General features: G+C 41.3%; 1 protein-coding gene across 2 annotated transcripts in view; it reads right to left on the reverse strand.

Moving 5' to 3' along the window:
• Positions 1–248: 248 nt before the first annotated feature.
• The window catches only part of CREB5 (cAMP responsive element binding protein 5), a 392,449-nt gene continuing 366,740 nt past the window's right edge, over positions 249–25,957 (reverse strand). For both annotated transcript variants that reach the window (XM_029925818.1, XM_029925819.1), the window contains 4 exons: positions 15,377–15,694; positions 11,128–11,355; positions 3,335–3,443; positions 249–2,406 (listed from right to left, as the gene is read on the reverse strand). In XM_029925818.1, the coding sequence (XP_029781678.1) occupies positions 2,243–2,406; positions 3,335–3,443; positions 11,128–11,355; positions 15,377–15,694 (819 nt within the window). In that variant the 3' untranslated portion in view covers positions 249–2,242. The remainder of the gene's footprint in view (positions 2,407–3,334; positions 3,444–11,127; positions 11,356–15,376; positions 15,695–25,957) is intronic.

The following is a 25,957-nucleotide window of genomic DNA, read 5'->3' on the forward strand; positions in this document are numbered from 1 at the left end:
TCTTTTCTTTTTTTTTAAGAGACACATAGATGGTCCTAGAAAGAAGTTTTGAAAAAATTAAATTTAATTTTGGAATAGAGATATATCTTAAATATTTCTTAGGAAGCCTGTTGGGCTCAACCATTCAGCATTTTCTGCTGTGATTCAAAACAAAACAACTATGAATTCAGTATTTAAAATACATAAAAAAAGATATGTTTGTCTAAAATAGAAAATCCTTTCAATTTGCATTTCTTTCTCTTCTCTTTTTAAAATTAAAAAATTTTTGGGTTTTTTTTGTGTTTGTTTTTTGTTTTGCTTTTGCTTTTGTTTTGATTTTTAGGTCATATATCCAGTCATGAGTTTCCCTGGACACTCAAAACTTTCTTTTGAAAGCACTGCATACATGAAAAAAAATGGTTGATAAATACTGACTCAAAGAGTTATTAGATACACCTGAAACTAGTTATAAAAATCATGCTTCACGACCCTCATATTTTCTTTTTTTCTCCAAAATAGATTCTTATGCTACAGGGAGAGAGAAACACATATATACACACTCACACACATCTTTCCCTTTTTTGAACTCTTATAAAAGCTACACCTTTTGTAAAATACTATTATTTTAAATCCCATGAACACACACACACACACACACACACACACACACACACACACACACACACTCATGTTAGGACATCAAGCATTCAAATGGAGATGAAACACCAGCACCTGTCTAGACTGCTGGAGAAAAATGTTAGCCTGTTACTTGTGAGATGTGATATCAACACATTAGCACAGTAGAATGGCTTGTTTCAAGGAGGCACAACTGTGGTTCAAGACTATCTACTTTTTATAACGGGCAAGCTGATGAAAGTTGTTGAAAATATAAATCAGGATTATTCAGAAGAACAGAGTAGCCATATCCATGGGATTCTTGCAGCAGCCAAAAAAGGCTTTGGCTATCCTGGGAGCAGGGGTGGGGGGGGCGGTGAGGAGGTTGAATGCACTCCTATAGAAACATCAGGTTTTCTTTCTCTCTTTGTTCCTCTAGTAGAATGTCTACTTCCCCCACCAGAATAGCAAAGCCAGTTCCATAGGCTTAAGAAAAAAAATAATTAATAAATCTTAGTCTATTAGCAGCTGATGATTGACCAATGTAATTTGTGTAGTGAACAGAGCCCTTCTGAATTATTACATAGTGTATGGATTTTCAGCCATATAGACAGGCCATATAAAACCAGTTGTAATTCGAGGGTGTGATGCTGTAGCCCATGTCACAATGTGGACCTTCACAATCAAGGCTTACAGGCTCCCTTCCCTGATGTCTCCACAGCTGGCATTCAACAACGTTTCACCTACAGCTAAGCCAACTTTTATTTGCTCTGATTATTAAAAACATTAAATCAGGCACATTAAACATCTCCTGCTTACCATTTTATAAAAAGCAAGAGATGAATGAACTCCAGCTGTGGGTCACAGGCAAGAGAAGCAATGGCTAGATCCGTATTTCTGAGATTTACTTATTTTCTTTTTTACCTGCAATGCTAAAGGCGGAAATATAAAAGAGAAGAATGTAAAAATGAAGAGTACATAGGGGACCCAGGAAAAGGTGGAAATGGAGAGGAAGAATGGAGAAAACTGGAGGGTAATTCAAGGAGGTGGGCCAAGAGGTGGAGGAGAGGTGGCGAGATGCTCGGTGGTTTTATTTGGACATCAACAGATCTCCTAATTTGTTTTATAGTCAGAGGAAAACAAATATGGAAAAGGGTCTGTGTTTGTCTGGAATCCTAGTGACATCACAGCACAAACTCAGCATGTGTAACGACGTCATCAGACTCACCACCCAGTTACCTTGCATCCATTTACGTGACATCTGGGTATGCCTCATTTTGGCTAAAAGCTGCAGTTTAACAAGATTCAATGTTTCAGGCAAAGCGTTGGACCAATAAGAATGAAACTGTGTCTATATACAGAAAGAGTTCAGTTTATAAACAAGTGAACTGGTACCAGAAAATTGGAGAAAAGCACCAAAGCATTTCCCAAGCTGAAAGGTTAATTAATTGCATAACTCCCTTTTTTTTTCTTATAGAACTAAGTATAAAAGACAACATTTCCATAATAACTATAAAAATGAAAGCCAGTCTCTGAAGGGCTGAGGAGTCTTCCAGGTCTCGGTTGATTCTAAAAATGCCCTTAAAAGAAAGGACGCATGATATGCGACAGCTCTTCTTGGAGGCAAGGTCTGACCCAGCGGTGGATTTTAAAGGATGGGATTCAGGTCTGTTCTGTGAGTGGTGAGCTGACTGAGGGTGGAGCTTCCCACCACCTCGCTCACCGCGGAGGAGGTGGTGATGGTGTTATGCTGGATGACCTGCTGCTGAGAGCAAGCTGGGACAGGGCTGGCAGGAGGGCTGCTCTCCGGACCTAGGAAAAAGCACACACACGCACACTCCAATATAGCTCTTCTCTGGTGCACCTGTGGCCTAACTCGGGAAAATATGACTCGATGTTTACCAGGAATAGAAGAGTTTCACACGTTTTCTCCTGGACGTTAATTTCCAAACGTCATTTTCAACAGTAGTCACCAGCTATGCCTTCCCACTTTAGAGCTACAAGCAAAGCCATGCTTTCTATACCGGCAAAATGATTTATTTCACGTGTTCAAGTCTTGGTGTGTGAAGTTCCCCATTTTTGTATTTTCAAATAGCCATCCATATATCAAATGTGGAAGAATACTCACATGTGGTGGGAGAATCTGTGTTGCTCAATCTAAAAAATTATTTGAAAATAAATTGACCTTCAGCCATGAATCCTTGCTCCTCCCACCATCCCCCCCTCAACTAGCATTTAACTTCTTGACACTCCAGATGCAGAAACTGGGGTCTAGAGAAAGGGGTCCACTTTACTCATTGGAAAACCGAGGCAAGGTCACTCGCTTTTCAGCCCAGCAGCTTATATACCTTAAAGCATTGGATAGGATTCACCCAATGCCTGTACCCCAGCCCCTGGATTTCTCTGGAAGACTGTTAGGCCACTGGTAGGTGGGCTCCGGCAAGTGATTTTTCTACTGGCTGCAGAATTGGGATTCGGTATGATCTTACAATGTGAAATGCCATGCAAAGTCCAGCCAGAAATTATCAGAAGGGGGTGGGCATGGTGTGGATAGGGGTCAGAAAAAAAGGATGCCCCTGGTGGAACAGTCTGGCAGCCACTGTAGAATTCCAGTAGGATTTCTGCTGGGGTGTGCAATCTACTCTTTACTTTCGCTCTTTGAATAAAATCCAATGCAAAATTAGTGGCCAAAAAAAAAAAAAAAGGACACAGAACAGAAAAAAAAAAGCCGATGACTTACTTAGATATCCTTGTGATTCTTTCTGCATGGCTGTTATTGGACAGTCTTTATGCGTTAACAACAACTGTTTCAGCTGGGCCACCTCGTTTTTCAACATGGACACTTCATTCTGGAAAGAGACACATCAAAACCACGTTGGAAAGACCAGAGAATACAAGTCTCCGTGCATTTTCAATAGCGATATTGGCAAACTTTTCTGTTGTGTCTGAATGACACTGAGGATGATACTTAATGGGATTTGCCTGAAAATGTGTACCTTGCCTTTAATTTGGCACGTTTACCAGGGACTTTCTGAAAAGACCAGACTATAACTCAAGAGCTGAATCCTATTCAAAGGCCAGAGTACCCCCTTTAGGTGGCCAACTCTGGAGCCAGGCTATGTGGGTGGGAATCTCCATTCAACACTTCCTGGGTGACCCGAGGCAGGAAATGTAAGTCAGCTGAGCTTCAGCAACCGCCTACATAACTGGGGATAAAAACAGTATAAAATTCTTTGAGTTGTTGTGAGGAGTAAATGAGGTAATAGACGTAAAACGCTCCAAATATTGTCCAGCACACAGCGATCATTGAATTTAGCGAATCTGGCTGTTTATAATAATCATCATCACACTGTTGGGGAAACTCGGGTTGACATTCAGCATGAAGAGAGAGTGAATGTGACACCATGCATTGGGAAGAACTGGGTGGCAGAATTAGTGGCTTCACACTGAAATGTCCTCAGAATAAGCCAACTCATCCACCATCAGATTCCCCAAAAGAATTTCTGAATGGGCTGTAGATCAACAGAGCGCATCCATGCTTAGCAAAAGGCATGGAAGCACCTGGAACAAATTGTTGATCCTCTACTGGTGAGGTGAGGTCAGCCCAGGAAGGCAAGGGGCAATGAAGTCTTGGCCATGATTGAATTAATTTGATTGGTTCATTAACTAGTTTGGCTAGTTTCAGTCTTTAAACTCTTTCTGCCATTGATATCAGGGTGTTACAGATTGCGTGTGCACACGTGCACGCTTCTTTTTACTTAGATCAGTGCTTCAAGTCTCCACTTTGTGTAGTAATTCACAAAGACAGATTCATAGCTTTGTAGAATAATGTGCTTGGCACCACTGTGCACAAATGTAGATGCAGAATAGATGGTTGATTCTAAGGTGCTTCCACTTGATAAAAGTAAATTGTAAACATAGCACTATCTCAAATAAGCCATTTTACAAGTTGTGATAAATAATACCTTCTCCCTGGCTAATGCTCATTTGTGGCTGCCAGGCATTGTACTCCACATGTGGGAGACTAAAAAAAACACACACACACAGGAAAGGGTGCTCTAAAATTGCTGTCATTAGGTTGTAGCTACACTTTCAGTATGAACTTGGCTTTTCGGGCATGTATTTATCACCTAACAAAGTAAGTCTGGGATTCTAGAAGTTAACTTAAAGAAATTTTTTTTGAAATGTGTTTAGAGAATACCTCTCATTTCCAAACTCCTTTGCAAAATACATTGTAAGTAATCAAATGTTGAGTAAGTAACAAAATAGTAAGAATCTCATCTACAAAAGCTTTTCTCTTTCTTCTCCAAATTTTACAAAATAAAAACGCCTGAGAAGTTAGCGTTAATGATAAATCACTTAATTGCTCTGGAAAATTGCTCTTAAATCTGAAAACATTTAGGAGGGTAAATTGCGCCTCCCACCTCTGAAGAAGTGTGATTGGTAAGGGGCCCAAACAAAGCCAAAAGTGACCCTTGTCAATTCTAGGGTCAGTGGGATAACTTTATTCATAGGACAATTTATTTTAGCCTTAAGTACTAATTCTTTTTTCTCTTATTTTACGTCCATTTAAATTCAGACAGCCTTCCTTGCTTTTCCCAGATTCCCTTTGCTTAAAATAGCATATGTAAGAGAAAGTTACTCTTAGACTATTAAATAGAAAGCAACGCCTAGTTAAAAAACAAACAAAACGAAATGAAAAAGGGGGAAAAGAAAACTAAGATGTGTGTGTGTGTGTGTGTGTGTGTGTGTGTGTGTGTGTTTGGTCTCAGAATGAAATGTCATATTATTCGCATGTGGACTATAGACATAGCACTCTTCTAGAATCACGATTGCTAAGACACTTGTTCCCTAAGGAGAAACTCTCAGCTGAAGTTAAGGCAGACAATGGTTCTTAGAAAATGGAGTCAAGCTCCAATTCATAGTAAATCCTGACACACTTTTCTTCTGTGACCTAGGAAACAACAGATACGGAAAGTATTTAAAACAAAACAAAACAAGACTCTCTTGCTTTCTTAGGCTTCTAGAGGAGGAAGAAAAGTCCCACCTGGTGGCCATCGTGGAGAGGTTGACTTGAGCCTCTGCTTCTTCCCCAGCTATGTCCTGCTCAGTCCCGCCTTTTCTAGGCAGTGTTCGATCTCCCAGGCACAAAGTGTTCATTGCCCCTTCCTTACAAAAATACTTTGAATTCCGTTCTTTGGGTTTCTACAATCACAAGAAGCTAACTGCCTACAATACTTGGCACGCCTCAAATCGTTTCACAATAAACCTTTTGCTTCCATGAGAGGCCACAATAAAACAGCACCAATCACCACTATGAACAGTGTATGTGGTGTCTTAGCATCTAACCAACGCTCGATACAAAACAGATAACTTGAGTGGCACTCTGTCTATGAATAGAAAACCACTTCATTAGTAAACTAATACATCATAAGCATAGAAACAGACCCTGGGAAGTTGAGGGTCTGTAAAAATGTAGGAACCTGAAGATTGCCATGATAACTGATCACCCTTTAAAGATATATGTGAATAATGACGTATTTCTTAAAGTAATGTGTTAGTAATTATGTTATGTTATGGTTGGAAAATGAATGCCAATTAATATTCTCCATAAAGAAGAACAGTCAGCCTCTTGTTTAGATCAGACACATACAATTACGCTGCTGATAAGGGCAAAATCATATCTAGTGGCCACAGAAGCACTAGAAATTCGTGGACCAGCTTCCAGCAGGAAAAAGAACTCTCAACAGGGATTTCAGAATTGATAGGGTTTGGCCCTCCCAAATTGCACACCAACGTATGGTAAAACAAGACGGTTGGATTAGTTCTCTAGCTTCCTCCAGCAAGATGGTTGTTTATTCTTTCAATGTTTCTGCTTTGCCTTCTACTGAGAAAGCTAATTACCTAATAATCTAATGAAGGACTCGATCTTGAATTTTTTTGTCCATTAGTTAATTACTTTGGTATTGGCATTAGTATTGGTTTTGGTATTCTCAAAGATGCTTATATTTCAAGTCTCATATTCCCTGGGGGAGACAGTTTTAGCAAATCCTATGTTTCCAAATCTTATCAGGGCAGATTCCAAAGCTGTATCTACAGTTTCATTTTAGTGCAACACTTTGTGTCATGTATGTGTCCATATTGTTGAGAGAATCTGCAGAGCCTTCATCAGACACCATAGGAAGCCTCTGGATTAAGAAAGGTTGAAAATCACTGCCCTAGAGAAAGCAGAGTGAACATGCTGTGCTCACACACAATCATCTTACAGTCTCCATGTAGACTGGTAGAGAGAATGCTAGACTATATTTTAAATAAAAATCTTTTTCAAGGGAACGTAAGTAGAATCTCCTCTTGAATTCGTTTTGGAAGAGAACCACCAGATAGCAAATGTTTCAAAATGCATGAAAGAAATAAAATGTGGCTTGCAGCTCTCATAAGGAAATAAAAACCAGGCGTTCCGGAGGCATTTTCTTACTCTGAATTACCTTGCTTTGTGAATTGAGGCAAATCACCAATTTTTTTTTTTACTTCCCTGTGTAGGTTATAAAAATTGTTCTAGGTCTTCTCATAAAAGTACTTTGCTAAGGCAAAGTCTTAAAAATCAGTATCGATTCTCCTGCTGAAATCATTCTTTCATTTGAACTGAGTTTGGGTTTGCTACTGCTCTAAAGCAGTTAGCTATTTAGATGGGGACTGGAAGAGGCTAGATGCAGATGGATTAATCTGTTCTTTAACCCATAAGATTGTCTGAGGATGAGAGGGCACCCCTGTAGAGACATTCAACACCATAATAACACACTTGAAACAGGTACTCCAAGAAGTCCATAATAGCTACATTTGCAGTTTTGGGCTTTGAGGATGTTATTTTGTTAATATGATAAACCCAGAATGCTTTCTGGTGCAAGCAGTAATCTGTGCCAAAAACATAATTATCAAAATGGGCCCTACAGTATAGCCCCTCCCCACTTCCTTTTTTTTTTTTTTTTTTTTAGATTAGGGCTGAGGCCAGGTCTGTTTCATTCTAAAACAAAGGACTTTCGATTTGTAAGGCAACAGTTCCCATCTGGCCTATTCTCTTGCCAAGTCCCAAACCTTGGCTCATATGTCTAAAATTTCAGCAGCGACTTAGGCCATGTGTCTTTGCACCAAAAAAGAAAAGCAATTATTTCCATGGGTGACCAGATGATTTCCATATCATCTCCTACACACAAACTATCCACTGAGCACCACATCAGTAGTTGATGAATTCAGAGCTGATCTAAGCCACTCTGTCAGAGAAAAGAATGGGGATTCCTTTCGTTTCAGAATTTTCTGCAATGAAAGCTCCCAGAGCAGTGGGTTAGGTCAAGAGAAGACTTGCTTGGGTCCTCACCCTACCATTTGCTGATTGTGACTTTTGGGAAGACTCCTCCTGTTGCTCTCTCTCTAAAAATGTCAGCTTGGGTAGTTTCTACTCTTTCCCTCAATTCCTAAACCTGTGTTGACCTCTTGGGTATAAATTTGTTCTGAGACAAGGAAATGAAGTCTGGGAGTTTGAATTTGTTTTCTTAGGTCTGATTTTTCCAACCTGAAACTCTACAGTCCAACTAGAAGGTTCTATGCTGGAAAACAACTCAAAAGTGGCAGCGGGCCATCCAAGACCTTGGATATTCCGTTTGGCTGGAGTTTGTTTGCTTAGCACCTTCCATTTCTGTTTACTTAAAATTTGGCTCACTGGACCAGCCTCAAGAGAGACACCTTTTTCTCTTGACAAAGGTCCAGTAAGACGGAGAGGGTCATTCAAAGGTAGCAGAATCTGCATATCCTCCCCAGCGTCACAAGGCATGATACGGAATGCTCTGCATCACAGAAAACATGGCATGGCGGTGGGTTCTGTCCCTCGGAAGCAAAGCAGTGGTTGGAAAACACCGATAATTTAGTTTTTTTCAGAGACTGTCCCTTCCTTGGGGATTGATTTAACAACCAGAAATATTGGTTTCTGTTGATTGGCCTAAACAGAGCTTTTTTTTCCTGGTTTTTGGGGGCTAGAATGCTAGGATCTTTTTTTCTTTAGCCATGTATGGTTGTACATGGTGAAAATGAAGGCATTAGGGTCTCGTAAAGGGTAAATTTACCTTATGTGCTTTGTAAAAACAGTAGTAATATACAGGCATATGCCAAACAATGAACATATTTGACCACAAAGGTAAACCAGCATCTTCCTTTTCCTGGATCTCTGCTATAATCTCTCTCTCTCTCTGTTTTAAGCCCCAGTCAGTATGCCAAAGTAATTCTGCAAAAGCTCATTTTAGTAAAAACTGATTTAAACATTTGTTGGCATCATTATGTGCCAGCTGGCTGTTCATGGCTCCTTCATCTAAGGCAGTGGTTCTCAAGCCCTGGGTGATTTTTCCCCAATGGGATATTTGACAATGCATGGAAACTTTTTGGTTGTCACAACTTAGGGTGAGGTAGAGGAGGCTACTCTTATTTAGTGGGTAAAAATCAAGGGTACTGCTAAATATCTGCTAGGAACAGGATACAACAAAGAATGATCAAGTCCCAAGTCCAATAGTGCCAGGACTGAGGAATCATGCCCGTTTTCAGGGTCCTCTTGCAAACCTCAGAACCAGTAGCAGATTCCAGGGATTCCCACACCTCAGTCATTGCAGAGCCACTGGCTGTAATGTTTGCCAGGTCCGCATGCACCAGAATTTTTGTTTACTCAACATGTTTGTGCAAATTAATTCATTATTTAATAATTTAGCCTCATCCTTACTAAGAGTATCTGTGAAGCTGAAGGTTTCATGTTCTAATTACATTTTTTTCACTACACATAAAAATAAAAACATGATTACCATGGATGTTAAAAGTGCTTATCCATCTTCTACCTAAAATCTTTTCGAAACATACACTGTGGCTGTTGCATTCTAGAACTACAGACTTTCAAGTTGGTGTCACTTGCGAGGTGTTAAGAGTCCAGCCATCCCACTGTGGCTTGACTCCCTTCAATCACATCCTTGCCAAGTGGTCAGACTGCCAGTTCTTGGGCACTCTAGAGATGGGGAACTCGTTCATTTATTCAACAAGCAGATATTGAGAGCAGACGCTCAGGAGTTCACCGTGTCTGCTTGCCACTATACTAGAAACGGGGGGTAGGAAGTTGGGGGAGGAGAAATAAGGTAAAAGAAAAGGATGATAAATTTAGGGGAAAAGGTGAACATACATATGCAGTTCACACATAACCCGAACTTTCTTGATACCTCTTCAGTTTATACATTGGATGCCCCATTTCCATTTAATGCCTTGAATATGCAAAAGCTTTGGGGGGGTTGGCAGCCTTACTGTTGGTTTCTAAGGATGCACAAAGAACCAGGTGGGGGAAGGTGACAGTTACCTATGAACCATTAAGGTACAGATCCTCCCCATTTGAGACCATCTTTTCCTCCTTCCCTCTACTCTTCAGCCATTCTTTGTGCTCCTAGAAGCACTGGGCTGAAACCCACAACTCTCACTGTAATCTGTATGTCATGTGATCTATTAGGCTGCTCTTTTCTGTTGGTGGACGGGGCATTCCTTTTTGTGGGGACACATACACACTGAACGCATCATTTGTACAGTAGGAAGTCTTGTGGAGAAGCCTTGGGCACCCGAGTTCCTGCCCCTTCTCTCAAACACTCCCGAAAGTGGCCTTGTTAGAAAATGTCCCCAGTTGAGCCACCCATGAAAAGCAAAAATCCTGTAAGATTCAAATTGTTTCAAGTTTGAACATGAGCTGGGAACATGCCTTTTCCTATAGAGCAAAACAACAACCATAAACGGTCCTTTCCTCCACCAAACAAAAACAATGGTAATCTAGTGTCAGTCAAAGCGACTGCCTTATAGTCGAAGATTTATTTGGCGCGAGGCATGGGGAAAACTGCGTTGGAGACATTAGTTCACTTATTACTCTCAATGTCTCCATGAGGTGATTCTTCCCATTTTATAGATGAGGAAACTGAGGGCCAGAGAGGTTAAACACAGCTACTTGCTGAACAAGACTGTGAACCTCCATCTGACCAAGCCTGTGCTCTGTGCTCTGTGACTCAGTTGGGTAGGTTCTCTCTCCTCAGAGCTTGATTTAAAACTGAATGTTTATTGGGACTCCTGGGTGCCTCAGTCAAATGTCTGACTCTTGATATCAGCTCAGGTCAGCTCAGGTCATGATCTCGAGGTTCATGAGTTCGAGCCCCACATCGGGTTCTGCAATGCGCAGCCTGCTTAGGATTCTCTCTCTCCTCCCTCTGTCTGCCCCTCCCCTGCCTGTGCTCTATCTCTCCAAAAAATTAAGTTTTTAAAAAAAGTTTTTAAAAACATTATTGCAGAAAACCTAACTAAGTGGTTACGTTGTTTTATACAGTGTCTCAGAATTAATAAAGCTTGAGGAGGAAGCCTGCAGTCTTCTCTGGAGCTAAGGTGGTATCACTGCTTAGGTCAACAAGCGACTGACTGGACAGGAAATGCCAACTGCACACAGAGCCTTTGAGTCCGGAGGAAAGAGACAGAGGCCTGCACCTGAAGCTGCATGTTTGTCTGGGTGAGTTCTTCTGCTTTCTTTTCCAGTGACATCACCCAGACCTTCCTCTTCTGTCTGCAGCGGGTGGCAGCGGCCCGGTTCCGTTCCAGAAATTTCCTCCGCCTCTCGTCGGGATCCTCATCCACCACCCTTCGCCGGCGCCCCCCTGTGGGCTGGGGCGGCTGTATAGTCTGGGTTGGCTGCATCTGTTGTGTCGCTGGTGAAACCTGCGGGGCAGGAGACGGAGGGGGTGACAGGGAAAGAGAAGGATGAGTGAAGACACCCAAGCTCCTGTTGAAAATGCAAAGCACAGAGCGCCGGCCGCTTTGGCGAGCATATTGAACTTGTTTTCTAAGAACGAAGTAAACAGTGAAATCACTCTCGTGAAAAGAAAAAGCACTGCAGGATTATCGTCTGTGATATTTTGGCAGGACATAGAAACGACTTGGGAGAGAGAGTCAAATAGATTTTTTTTCCCGGACAGGCATTTGGCTGAATCATGGCAGGGAAAACACTTTTTTTTTTTTCCTTTTTCTCCTTCAGATGTTAAATGTGTCTCATGTCTCATGTAAGGTGTGTTTTAAAAGAGTAAAACGCCACCGCAGGGCTACAGGTGACAACAGAGAGATCATGGTTATTGTCACCATATCGCTGAGTCTCTTCTACCATCTGCAGAGACCTCCTTCTGGGCACACAGGGAGCCCCTTTCATTCTCCTGGTGTTAAAAGCCACATTCCTAGGACACACCTCTGGGATATCACCACCACTGCGACTTCTATCAAAAGAACGCTGTGGATCCCAGGAAGCAGATGAAACCCCATTTTCACCATTTCAGAGTTCTTAATGCAAAGGCCTCGCTGGACCAGCAAACCCCAGATGGGCCCACCTGTCCTGTCCCTTGGAGCTCGGCCTCAGACTGGCTTTTCCAGGTGCCCGGAGCAGCGCTGAGCACTCTAACACACCCTGTCTGTGCGATAGGGAGAGAAGGCTAAGAATCACATATACTTGCCTTGTAAGGAAATCCTGGGAGTGGTAGAGCACTTTATTAAAAACTTTTACTCTACTTATGGATTCCTTCTGAGATCTGCCTGGGGCTCAGGAGTATCTAAAATTTTGGAGTTTCCTGCCCATACAGCTTTATTTTCCTTCATGAGGCAGACACACAGCACTGAGTGAAATTTCCACGACGGAGTCTCTATGCGTCTGGACACCTAATGTTTTCCCTAATGCACTACACTCCTTCCCCCTTTGTTCCTTCTCCATAAAGGGTGTCCCCCCCCACCCATTTCTCAGTCACTCAGACTCATGGCTGTAATATCTATAAAGCTGTTTTACAAGAGACGTTTAACCTACAGAAATAGCAGGCAAAAACGTTTTCAAAAGGAAGCGCAGCAACCTTTTCTACCACATTCCGATTCTAGGGTTGAAACCAATCTGAATGACTGTCATCACACTAATAATGACTACCGGTTGACAGCAGCAGACTGACAGTGATATATTTTCATCTTAAAACTATCAAATCTTATATGGCTCACCGAAAAAGAAATCAGGCTCACAATTAAAATTGGACTGCATCTCAGTAATTTTATCTAAACCAAAGACATCTTCTGAGAGTGCTTCTTGGTGATTCCTTTCCTCCCAATCACAGAGAAATAACAACAAATATTAACTGTGTAGGGTCTTGCTTACCAGAGTGGCCAGTGAGGATGTAATCCTCCTTCTTGTCAAAGGTTTAGCCTTGTCATTTCAGATGTGACTGCTAGGCTGAGCACCACCGCAAAGCAAAGCGTTAGGGAGGAGATCACGAACTTGGCTGTTTTGGCCTCTACCATTTCTTTTTATGAATTTTGGATGTCTAATTGTCAGCCCTGGACAAGATTCTCAAGTAGGCAAAACTGGGTTTGAATCTCCACTGTTGAGACCTCTCATTCGATACTGTTTTCTCCTACCCCCAACTTCAACCAACCTTTACCTCTGGCACTCTTCGGGTGCCTTTACCGAAAGGCGTGAGCTATGTGGTGGTTTTAGGCTCAGTCCAGGTTCAGAGTTCAAAGTGTAGTTTGGACAAGAGAAATTCCTAGTGACTGAGGCATGACACCGGGACTCTGAAATCACATCTTTATATGCAAGAGAACCCTAAGAACCCCGGAGGCATTGCAAATGCAGCCCTGAACCTAGAATTTATGTCCCTGCTAATTACTGTTACTTATTTTATTTTTAAATAGAATTCTGTCGGCATAGATGCTCTGAAACTTTTGATGAAAAACGATGTATTGTAATTTCATAAAGACATTTATCCCAAGTCATATTAGAATCTCAGAGTTAGAAGGACCTTAATAAACTTCTGTTCCTAGTGCTCGAATAATCATACAATTAAGCAATATGACAAGATATCAGTAAATCAGCCAAGTTAATACAATTTAAGAGTGGCATTTTGAGTACTGTCTAAATGATCTTGTTTAAATTTTAACAAGACCAACCTGTACTCTTTCTCTTTAGTATGGGATTAAAAAGCAACTGTTTGTGCAGCTAATTATAATAGCAATTAAGTAATTGCATATACAATTGGCCACTTACTGACTTGAAATGGAGGGCAATTGACTAATTGGTAATTAGCTAATGAATGGCTTTTATATTCAACTGTTAAACTTGTCTGTGAAGTAACCTGCCAACAAAGGCAACCAAAATTTAATGCTATCCTTTTCCTTAAAAATATAAGTACACATTTATGTGAATTTATTTGCTTATCTTTGAACTTGTAGTTTTCCTCCTCCCTACTAATGTCTCCATGCCCTACTATCGCATTTGACTAAAAAGGTGGTTTGGACAGCATTTTAGTGCCCAACCACTTGCTAAATGTCTATCATCTTACTTCAGTTTGGAATTAACCATGGCTAATATATATTGAAACCTGTGCTGAGGGCTTTGCAGACATTCTCTTAATACTCCTAGAAGTCTTTGAGTTTAGTCTATTATTACCCCATTTTGCAGATGGGACAACTGAGGCTTAGGGAGTTTAGCTCACTGACCATAGTCACCCATCATACGAGGTAGGAAGAGAATGACAGATTTCTCACTCCAAAGCCTACACTCTTACTTGCTATATAGAATTCTTCTAACTACCTTTGCAAATGTAAGCTTACCTAATGAATTAACTCATCTATTGAATAGATCAGAGAGTTGCTTGTGAATGACCCATTTTGTGGATGGCTGTCCAAGTTTGGTGTGTGTTAGAGGAAGGGGTTCAAGAGCTCAGAAACTGCCCAGTGTGAGGCCCAGAGGCAGACAATGGAGAAGATGGTGAATAAGCATTAATTGGCGATCTCAAGTTCCCAACACCACTCTGACCCAGCGGGGTAGAACCTGGCAGTGTGGAATGGGCGGAGGGGACTGACAAACGTCATCCTGCTTAAAGATCCAAAGTGTCTAGGACTAGCCATTCTCCTAGACGTGCCCTTCGTCCACTTACCAAAACTTACCCGGGTACATGGACCCGCCTCTCTTCTTGGGCTGGGGTGACATAATGTCTGCGTGGTCCCCCCAACCCTCTTTCAGTTGAGTCTAAATGCTGGCTTTCTTTCTAGCCACTTCTGGTGACTCTCCACCCCTGGGATTTGGCCTTTCTCTAGAACCAATCATCTACTGAGCTTGGCTGTCTCTGACTACTCCCTCCAACGCATTTCACATTAGGTGGGATGAGTCACCTCTCTTCATCATTTACACATCACCTTATGCCCCAACACCCATTACCGAGCTCCTTTGTCTGTCTATCTGGAATTGTTCTTCTTTACATTTTTAACATTTGGTGTTACTCAGAAGACTGTCCATGCCATTTAACTTTCATTTTATAGGCGACGAAATTGAGTGTCTATATCCTAAAAAGCACTGCAGCTAAAACCATGGCTAGAATTAACTTATTTTTCACATTCTTTATTCAAATCATTCTTTATCTGCTGAAATTCTTCCTAATCCTCCCATCAGTATCATTTTTTTTAGAGATAACTTTGTAACACGAAGTTTACGTTTTCCCTCCAGGTGACTAGGCCTGATATTTACCATATTGTTTCTGGAAACTATGGTCTGGGAAGGTGTTGTAGGTTATCATTACCTCCCAGGAAATGAACAGAGCTCTCCAGAGCATCAGACAGAACACCCAAGCTCGTCAAAGAAGGTTGCTGCCAACGAGCCGCCCTCGTTAGAGCTTGCCCGGTGACAACAAGGGGGAAAGAGATCACGAGAAGGGTCTACCTGTGCTTGGTTGCCGGAGTGCAGGGGTGGGTGTGGCGAGGTCTGGTGATGTGCAGGGTGTGCGTGAAGGTGGGAGTGATGATGAGGGTGGTTCTGCTGGTGATGGGGTTGAGGGTGAGGGTGGTGTGCTGGGTGCTGGTGCTGGTGTGGGTAGGGGTGGTGGGCTGGCAGTGTCTGGTGCTGATGCGGGTGCGAGTGCATATGATGGTGTGGCGTCTGGTCCTGCCGGGAGCCCATCATGTCCATCATGTGTCCCATGGTGTTCATATTCCCGTTTGACATGGCAGCGGGGTGGTGAGTCAATGCGGCCTTCAGCCTCTGAAACAGAACAAAACAAAAGGGGACACCTGAGGTCAGTCGTGTACAGAATAGGAATTTTGAATCAAAATGACTCATATTTTCAATTCTATAATATGTCATGGTACTATTGTTAACAATTTTTTATTGGTTGGCAGTATGGCTTATATAGATTTCAAATTTTCATATATAAGTAAGTAGGAGGGTCAATGTCACAGAAAATACACAGGATACCCTGTCCAGATTTAGACTGTCTACTCCAAGGCATTGCCTACTAATTTCCAGCTATTGATTATTCATCATATCCTATTGGAGCTGAATGGAAGTATAAACCAAATGAAACAATCAATGTAACAATGGCACCGAACAAAGGGCTCATCGGATACAGTGCGGTGTTTTGTAAGGGTCACAGGAATAAAAGATTTCTTCCTCTCAAAAGCCTTCTCAAATACAAAGGGGAAAGGACTTCCTATTTCAGAGCCCAGGAATGGTATGGACATTATTTTAGGGCTCCCAATGAAATTCATGATCTCTAATTTTTAAAGACAATACGTAGGTCTTCTCCATTTGCTACCAGGATATTTCTCATAGTTCCTCCCGATCATCTAATTTTTCTCACACAATAACTTTCTTCTGATCTTTGGGAAAGAAGGGAGGAAAGTGGAAACATTTGGAGTATTGCATTCTATAGCTTCTTTGATGGTCACATTAACAGTCATACTTCTAACCCCGAAGCATTGTCCATTCACAAGCAAACAGTCATGTACACAAATAGCTTCTACCTGAATTTAAAGCAGGGATCAGCAAACTGCTTCTATAAAGAGTCAGACAGTAAATATTTTCACCACTGCAAGCCTTACAGTCTCAGTCACAACTACTCAATTTTGCCTTTTTAGTGCAAAAGCAGCGATAGATAGTACGTAGATGAATGAGCCTGGGTATGTCCTAATACAACTTTATTTAGGTACAGGCAGTTGAATCTCACATAATTTTCACATGCTATTCAACTTTTGATTTTTCATCATTTAAAAATGTAAAAACCATTTTTAGCTCATGTGCTGTGCAAAAGTAGGCACTGGGCCAGATTTGGTGCAAAGGTCATCGTTTGCTGGCCCTGATTTAAAGAATCAGTTTGTTGGTAATCAGCTTAGTCACATCTCTTCAAAACTGCCTTTTCTTGTACACAGGCAATGATCATCATATCCTGAGGGGCACAATGTGCTAAGCACTGCATAATACAGTGATTCCTTGGAAAGCCATCTTCTGCAGGGAGGATAGTCTGGTTGACAAGCTCACACTGGCTTCATGAAATATATGCTAGGGGACTCAAGTTCTCCCCTGATTTGTGATTTTATCTTGTTAATGATAGTGGTGCGCAGTCACTGTGAAAGGGAAGAGTTATATTGAAATGAGGGTCAAAGTAACCATGTTCCAGCCCTGTATAATATTAATGATTCTCAACTGGTTAGAGTAAGCTACTGATAAATGACAACTGAATTCATCAAAATCTTTAGGTAAACCCAAAGAGCCTCCGTTTGTAAAAGAAAAATAAAAGGGAGAGGAGTATGTGATGGACTTAGATCTTATATTAGATAATCACTGAAAACCTTTCCTACATCCAGACTCAGTAACCACTAAGCCTACCTGCTTTCTCTTTCATGAGTACCAGCTATGGACCTTCATCATATTAATCCTGATGAAGTTAAGCTTCCTGACTCCCTGGGAAAGATTAGATGCTGGGAATTGTGTTTATTACTAAATGGAAAAGTGAACTAATACTCCTCGTCTCCAATTTTTAGAAATGATTTCATTATTTTTATAACAATGCTCATTATAAAACATTAAAGCGATCCTTGAAAGTACAATGAGGTCAGCAACCAATGAACCAAATGCATTCTTTATATTTGGTGGGTGAATAACATTCTAGACAACTCTCTATATGCAAATGTGGAGATAGAGGAACAAGTAGAATAATTTTATCACAGTGTAACATTTGTGTAAGAAGTGAGGGGCACCTGGGTGGCTCAGTCAGTTAAGTGTCCATTTTCAGCTCAGGGCATGATCTCAGTTTGTGAGTTCGAGCCCTGCATTGGGCTCTATGCTGACAGCTCAGAGCCTGGAGTCTGCTTCAGATTCTGTGTCTCCCTCTCTCTCTGTTGCTCCCCTGCTCATGCTCTGTCTCTCTCAAATATAAATAAACATTAGAAAATATTTTTAAAAAAAGAAGTAAAAACTAAAATGAACTGCTGGGCTTCAGATACATATTTCTTTATCCCAAGAAAAGTTTCTAAATGACATCTCCAAACTTAAGGGTGAAGACAACTATGAAAAAGACTATACTGAAACCACAGTTTTCTGTTTTGTTTTGTATTTTTTAGAAATTGACATATTGGGTAGTCTTGATAAACTTTCTCAACTATTCTTTGAGGCTTCATGATTGTAAAAACATATAGTCATGGGCGCCTGGGTGGCTCAGTCGGTTGGGCGTCTAACTTTGGTTCAGGTCATGATCTCATGGTTCGTGGGTTTGAGCCCCGCATCGGGCTCTGTGCTGACAGCTCAGAGCCTGGAGCCTACTTCAGATTCTGTGTCTCCCTCTCTCTGCCCTCCCCCAATCACACTGTCTCTCTCTGTCTCTCAAAAATTCATAAAGTGCTAAAAAAATAAAAAAACCATATAGCCATGTAGTAAAACAAATCAACTGCTATAAGAATATGAAGTGAAAAAGTAAAAGACACCTGCCTACCCTTTCCCCGCTAAGCTCAGTCCCAAGTAACCTGCCTTTGGCCTCTTTAACAGTGTATCTTCGACACCTTTCTGTATCATTAAAAATAGCTAATAACAATGGCTGGCATTAACTGAGCACCCATTTCATGCCACTCCCCATTCGATGTTTTACAAGCATTAACTCACCTAATCCTCAGAACAGTCCTGCAAGACTAACAGAGAGGCCAAGCCACTCGCCCAAGCTCACACCACCGCAGAGGTGTAGACGTATGCTACCTCCAGAGCCTGTTCTCTAAACTGAGAAAGAAGGTGCCGGAAGGCATACCATGCACACTTGCCAAAAACACAGTTATATAAACTATGTTATGCCACCTCCCTATCAACAAAAGAAAGGCAGAAAGAAGAGATAGGCCCACAATAAAATGACAAGACAAAGTGCTATTGCTGCCTGGTCCAGCGTACGGTTACTCAGCACAAAACGGCAAATCTGCGATATATTCTTTCTGAAACTTGGCAGATGGAAGGGTGAATGGTAAGAATTTCTGGGAAGCTCTAGTGCAGCAAAGGATCATGGAATTAGCACGATCACCTCCCTTGTTAACACTTGTGAAGAATGGATACTTGTCTTCCTCCCGCCCTGTCCCCCAGACACACAGATCTGAAAAAGTACATGTGTCCTTTCTCCCCCACTTCCTAACGCTAAAGGTTATGACCCTTTTGTCTTTCCAATGTTCAGAGGATGATATGGGGTATGCACAGACCTTGAAGAGTGTGGCCATGCCTTCCCATCAACCCTTGCTCTTTCAACACAGGCCACAAAGGCCTTTGCATTTGATGATCTTCTTCCCTGAAATGCTCTTTCCCCTTTTTTAGCTCCTGGCTTCTCCTTAGCAAAATTTTCCCTGGTCTTCTGGTCAAAATCAATTCCTGTTATTACACGGTCCCAGTAGACCATATTCCTCTTCTAAAAATTCAGTTTGTAGTTATGATTTTTAGTATGATTATTCAATTCATAACCATCCACCATCCCAGACCGTAAGTTTCATGAGCACAGAGACCACATTGGAGTTTGCTCAGTGTTAAATTCATAGCTTTCACGCGGAGCCTGGTAAATATTAAGTACTAAATTCATAATTTTGGAATGAATGGTCAGATGGATGGATGAATGAATGAATAAAAGAAATGTCCTGAGGCGAAAGAGGATGAAGCATTTTCATCTTGGATCACTGCTGGTGCTATCTATATGGGAGGGTGATTTCATCAGTCAACCAAAGTCAGCAAAAAAAAGCTGCAGAAGTCATGTAGGCGGATGGACTGTAGAAGTACTTTCAAAAGAGCTGCCCATTCCACACCCTGCCTGCCCTCCAAAAAATGAAAGAGAACAAAAAAATAAAACATAAAGAAACAAAGGGAGAGTGCATTAACTCTTTTGATACGTTTTCCCAAAAAAAGTGGTATGGAAAATTGAAAAGCTATTTAGTAGTGGGCTACTATGTTATCCCTTCAATGCTACAAACAACTTTTCCACCTTTAATTAGGAGCAAATGGAGCCTGACAAATAAATACTATGCACCAGATCTTCATCTCTCAAATAATTAGCTTGTCCTGTTAAGGAAAATTGATTGATTGCCTCAAGTCTATTCTTGCATGTTTCACGCCAAGACAATAATACTAGTAAGGCTTAGAATGTTCCATTTAACTATTTATTCCCTCAACAAATATTTATGAAGCCTCTACTATGTGCCAGGCACTGTCTTAGGCACCTTATCATTTGCCCACTACCCGAAAAAAATGGAAGCTGCATAAAAGAAAACCTTTTCAAAGCTTTGGAGAGAAAACACAATTCAGCAAGGAAATGAAGACTTTAACAGCACCCCTTAGAGACCTGCAGGCCTTGGGGTCGACTCCACTCTCCAAGAACCAGCCTGTGCCATCTTTGAAGGAAAGCCATGCTGATAAATGATTATTGGGGCATTTCTCAAAGTTCAAAAAAGGGCTACTGCTTCCCTGCAGCCTGGTACCAACACGGATCACTACACTGTAAATCATTAAAAGATACCAAATATAGATATTTGTACCCCACTCTTTTAGGGATGATAAATCACCATTAAATGAGTCCAAGCTGTATTTTGCAAAATGATTTTTCTTTTTGAAGCTCAAGTGTGTCTTGTTTTAAATAACATTCCACCCGATGCCAAGAAAAGGCGAGGGAGAGAGAGGAAAATTGATGAGCAAATAAACATATATTTTTCAGCTATAAAATCCAGGGCTCTTACTGAGGTGTGATTGCAAGAAAGAAAGAAAAAAAAAAGGATTCTGTGTACTTTCTATCGTCCTTTACCACATTCATTTATTTGAGAGAGCAAATCAGGAGAGACAGGGAGAAGCCTGACACAGCTGGTTTCAGTCAATAAGGGTCATTTTCCTTCGGTCTGTGTATTTTACAAGATCCTTGTTCACTGTTCCCGATGGGGGACTGGTGGGCTTGCTGCCCAGGATCTGAGCGCTGGTAAGTACCGAGCCATCTACCTGGTCCCGTACTCCTGTACTTGGCCACCAAGGCTCAGCCACGCCCCCTTTTCCACGTCCAGCCACGGGCGGTTGCGGTTGCGCAGTGCGGCGCACCTTGTGAAGTCCAGGTAGGCGCACGCGTCATTACCGCCACATGGATATGTGCATGTGGCCTGCGTGAGCACACACACACGTGACACACCCACCCGCACCCACCGCAGGCAATTTATCTCCCATTAACAACTCTCTCTTGCCAATTAGAAACATTTGTGGAACTGTAAAAACATTTCTTCTCCATCTTCAGCGCAGCTGATTGCTTATGTTTTACAGACTCTGAAAGCCAAGCCGAATTAAACATTATTTGAAATTCAGCTGGCTGGGGGGTGGGGAAGGCTGGAGCATTCTTTGGAGAAAGGTTTTCATTAAAAACGGCTGTCGGGTTTTGTTCCAGAAAAGAATGTGATAACATCAAAATGTAGTGTTGCTGAGTTGACCACAAGTAAGAGGCTGTCTATATAAAAACAGGGCAAAATCCCTGTTCGTATTTCCTTTTCAATACAGGATAATTGCCATCAGTGGCCTCCCCCAAAGTTCGCTCGAAATGTATGTAATTTTTTTTCCCTCTGCCCCAAACATCAATGATCGGGTGAGATGGGTCTGAATGGCCCAGATGGTCAGTGGTGTGAGACCGGAAGCCTCCGCTGGACGTGTACTTGCAATATCAGTGACTACTAACTTGCTCTAGGTTTCAAGGATTTCTGATTTTACATCTCTGAATTCGTAAAAAAAACAAAAACAAAAAACACTCCCCCCAAAAAAACCTCCTGATATTTAGCCATTGAATTTTATGACTATCCATGGCCAGTTTGGATCCCAAAATGCTTCCCAAACTTGAGAAGAGACAGGGATGGGCAGAGAGACCTGTCACATAGTGCCATGGGTCAGTAACTTAAACTTTGAGCTTTATTTTGCCAAGATAGAAATAGTTTTGATGTCCAGATTCACGTCTGGGCTTCAAGATGTCAATTGAAAATGACTGCATAACTCTGATAGCTTACTGGATCTTTTTTTTTTTTAATATTTTATTTACTTTTGAGAGAGAGACACACACACAGCATGTGTAGGGGAGGGTCAGAGAGAGAGAGGGAGACATAGAATCTGAAGACAGTGTCCAGGCTCTATGGAGTTAGCTGTCAGCACAGAGCTTGACATGGGGCTGGAACCCACCAGCCTTGAGATCATGACCTGAGCCGAAGTCGGACACTTAACTGACTGAGCCACCCAGGCGCCCCACTTACTGGATCTGAAAATCCACATTTATTTAAGGATCTCCGTTAAGATAATTACCTAAAATTATACCTGGCTTAATAACTTGGAATAAAATATGCTTCTTTCAAAACTTTCACAAAGTAAATCAGCTCTGATGGTTTCATATGTAAGTATTTGTCTGCTTTAAGTTTGGTTTAGTGAGTACAATTCAAATAAGGCTACCAGGTTGGAAGGAGAGATTACCTGGGAAGGGCAAGATGCTATAAAGTCTGGAAGGAAAGAATATTCATACCCTCTGTCATGTTGTCATTAAAAAGTATTAATTCTGAAAATATTAGAGATCATGTAATTAGTAAAAAACACAAAGAAATTGTATCATAAATCAATACTCTAGTACATGGGAAAATGATGCAAGGCAATCTCACAAGAATGAGAAAAGCAGAACGTCAGCAGTTTTAATAAAAGCAAGGAAAAGATTTGGTGTTTGATTTCAATCTCGCATTTTCCACTTGTGGATACAACTTCTAAAATGAGGTAGAGCAGACAGACCTAAGTGCTAGATGAGACGTTAAACTGTGGTGGTAAAAAGCCAAACAACTCCCTTAGCAATTCTCCTGCCAGCCTTCCTCCTGTTAATATCCAAATCATATATTAATTACAGTTTTGCAAAACCGAGCCTTCAAAAATTCTTTTTAAATGAAATTAATTAATGCATGCTTAGAGAATTATTTTATTTCAGATACCACTTCCCTGCATCTCTTTGACTCAGTGGCTGCCTTTTGTGATTCAGCAGGACGGTGGGTATTTTAAGGGACTGTACATTTTAGTGAATTTCGGAACCCTGATGTTCTGAGAGCATGAGCCAGTCTTAGTAATAAGCCGGCAGTCAGTCCTTAGGTAAGTAAACCGCTTGGGCTCTGGTGCCTTAATCTAAGAAAGGAGGGCAGTATCCTGAGCTCCCAATTCTGTCTTAGAAAGGATCTTAGTTGAACTTTGCAAAGAGGTAGGAACCTACTGGAGAAATGAGTTGTATGAATGTCTAGAATTAAAGAAAGGAGGTCATTGTTTCAGAGGATTTCAAAAGGACAGAAGACTTGGAGAGAGAAATCTTGGTTTAAAACACTTGGCTCCACCACCCTGGGCAGTCACCTTGAGTTTCAAATGCTTCCTGTATGGAATGCGGATACGTAATGGATAAGAAAATGTATAAACCATAAGGATATACAGAATAATTAGTGGAACAGGGTGGAGTTGTTTTCTGGGTGGTTAAACCAGTTTCTGATGACAAATAAGAAAATGTGCTATTAAAGAACGTTTTTTTCGTAGCATTAATATATGTTTTACTTTTGATTTTTAAAACTTATAATAAAGCACAATGGAATATTAATCACCCATTAAAAGGAATGAAGTATGAATACATGCTACAACATGGATGAACCTCCAAAACATTATGTTTAACAAAAGAAGTCAGACACAAAAACTCTTATCTTGTATGATTCATTTTAAACAAAATAGCTAGAATAGGTAAATTCACAGAGTCAGGAAACAGATTAGTGGTTGCCCAGGCCTGGCGGGAGAGGAGAATGAAAAGCGACAGCTTAATGGGTACAGAGTTTTCTTTGGGGGTCGAGAGAATGTTCGGGATAAAGATAGATAAAGGTGATCATTGCACGATATTTTGAGTGTACTAAATGCCACCAAAATGTACATTTTATAATTTCATGATTATATGATTTTATAAGACCTGTATGTCAAACTAAAACTTTTAAAAATAAAGAAAAATAAGAATCCTTTAACAGGGTACCAACAGAAATTCTTGATTTCATCTGAGAATTACTACTATTCAGTCTGATGTCACCCTAAACACTGCATTATGGGCAATAAAAGCCAAAAAGATATTTTGCCCTAGAATGGCTACCATCACTGCCAGATTTTTAGTCTATGTCTCAGGGAATTTGACTCCTCTGCAAGACGTTGGTACCTTGTTTTCCCTAGAACTCTGTCATCTTTGAGCTGGCTTAAAACTATAGAGAAAACACAGAAGCTACAGCCATCAACTGTGTGCAATTCAAAGCTGGTAGAGGATATTAAATACAAAAAGATTTTGGCAGACTAGCATCAAGGAGTCCAAAGAGAGGAATTTAACAGGGATCAGGTAACATCTTATGCTTGGTTAACAAAAACAAAACAAAACAAAACAAAACAAAACAAAACACACAAAACCCTGTTACTGTCCAAAGGCAGCTTAGTGGAATAACAGAGGATGTGGGAATTTCATGTGAATTTGTAAAGCACCATTATGTAACACATACGTCAAAACAGCTGATGTGACTTTCAGTTGCATCAATAAACCTAGATCAGAACTTAACACAAGAGAGTGAGAATCCTTCCTGTTCGTTCACCTCTGCATGGGCCACGAGGACAATCCAAGTCCATGTCCCCTGTAGTCCTGCCCCCTCTCTCAGAGATCTCAGCATCACATCTGATAGGTGTTGCATTTTCTCTAGGGGAAAATCGCCCTTCTCAGCTGGTGGATATACATGCCGTTACCTTTCCCCCTCTCTGTAATAACACTGTGATGAGCATCCTATTTTGAAAAAGTGTTCGCTTTAAAGTAAATCTGATGATTTGATCAATCCAGTTGGGTTTAGCGTCTAGGCAAAGGTGACAGTGCTGGTGGTAGTGGTAATAGTGGTAGTAGTACTAGTCATGTGTGTGCACACACAAGGAATGGGGGCTGGGTGTCTGTGAGGGAGAGCTAAAAGGAGAGGCAGGTGTGGACACCTGTCAAGTATCAGCTTTGGTTAAAGAGCCTTTCTTGGGTCTCATGTTCTCATTCTATCAATATCCCCTACCTAAGTGAGATATTGCCTTATTATAGTTTTAGGGTTCTCTGCTCCTTTTGGGTCACTGAGCTCGTTAAGCACTATGGGATGACCTTGGGTACTAACTTGGCTCTAACCGATATTACAGCCTCCTGGCTAGTTTCCCTGGCAATTTTAAGGGTGCTGAATCCACAGTAGGCTTAGAATAAATATTTGTTGATTGCCTGCCTGCCTGCCGCCTACAAGTCTCCAGGAGTGGTGCCTAACCATGGAATGTCTTTGAAGCACTGGCCTATAATTTTCTCCACAGAAAGAACACCTTCTGGTGGTGGTTGCAGGGAGAATAATGCCCTTTGTCTCGCTAGCAAACACTCCTCACCCCCAAAAACCCAGCACCTGCAAGCCTGGGTAATTTTAGGTGAGGGCTTATTTCCAGCTTTTATGGAAGAAGAAAGTTCTACTGGAAAAAGTAATCCTTTGTTATTTTATTTTGGACGAGCTTTTAATCAGAAACATAGGCAGTAACATATGTTAGAAAAATATATATGAAATATAGAACTTTGCATTTGTGACTCGCTATGGAAAATCCATGCTAATACAACCTTAAGTTTGGGGTTTTAATTGCACAGGAGTCAGAGACTTCAGAGTTCAAGTTCCCACAGCAAGCTTCACTCCACACATGCATCCCAGGACCCTTCCTGAATGGGGTGACCTAATTATTTGGCAAAACGTAGTGCAATGAAGAGTGATAGGAAGGATTTCTCTTCACTGTGACACTTCCTATCATCCCAAGCAAGATGGACAGTGGTCAACTTCAGCTACATAACTCTTACCCTTTATAATGTACAGCAGTCTTTGGGGACCATCATGATGAACAATGTCACTGTGATGTCAGAGGCAGGACGTCCAGGTCTTGACAATGTGCTGTTCAGGTGGAGTAGCCAGTTACTGC

Source organism: Suricata suricatta, chromosome 2 (assembly GCF_006229205.1).
Source record: "Suricata suricatta isolate VVHF042 chromosome 2, meerkat_22Aug2017_6uvM2_HiC, whole genome shotgun sequence".
NCBI classification, from domain to species: Eukaryota; Metazoa; Chordata; class Mammalia; order Carnivora; family Herpestidae; genus Suricata; species Suricata suricatta.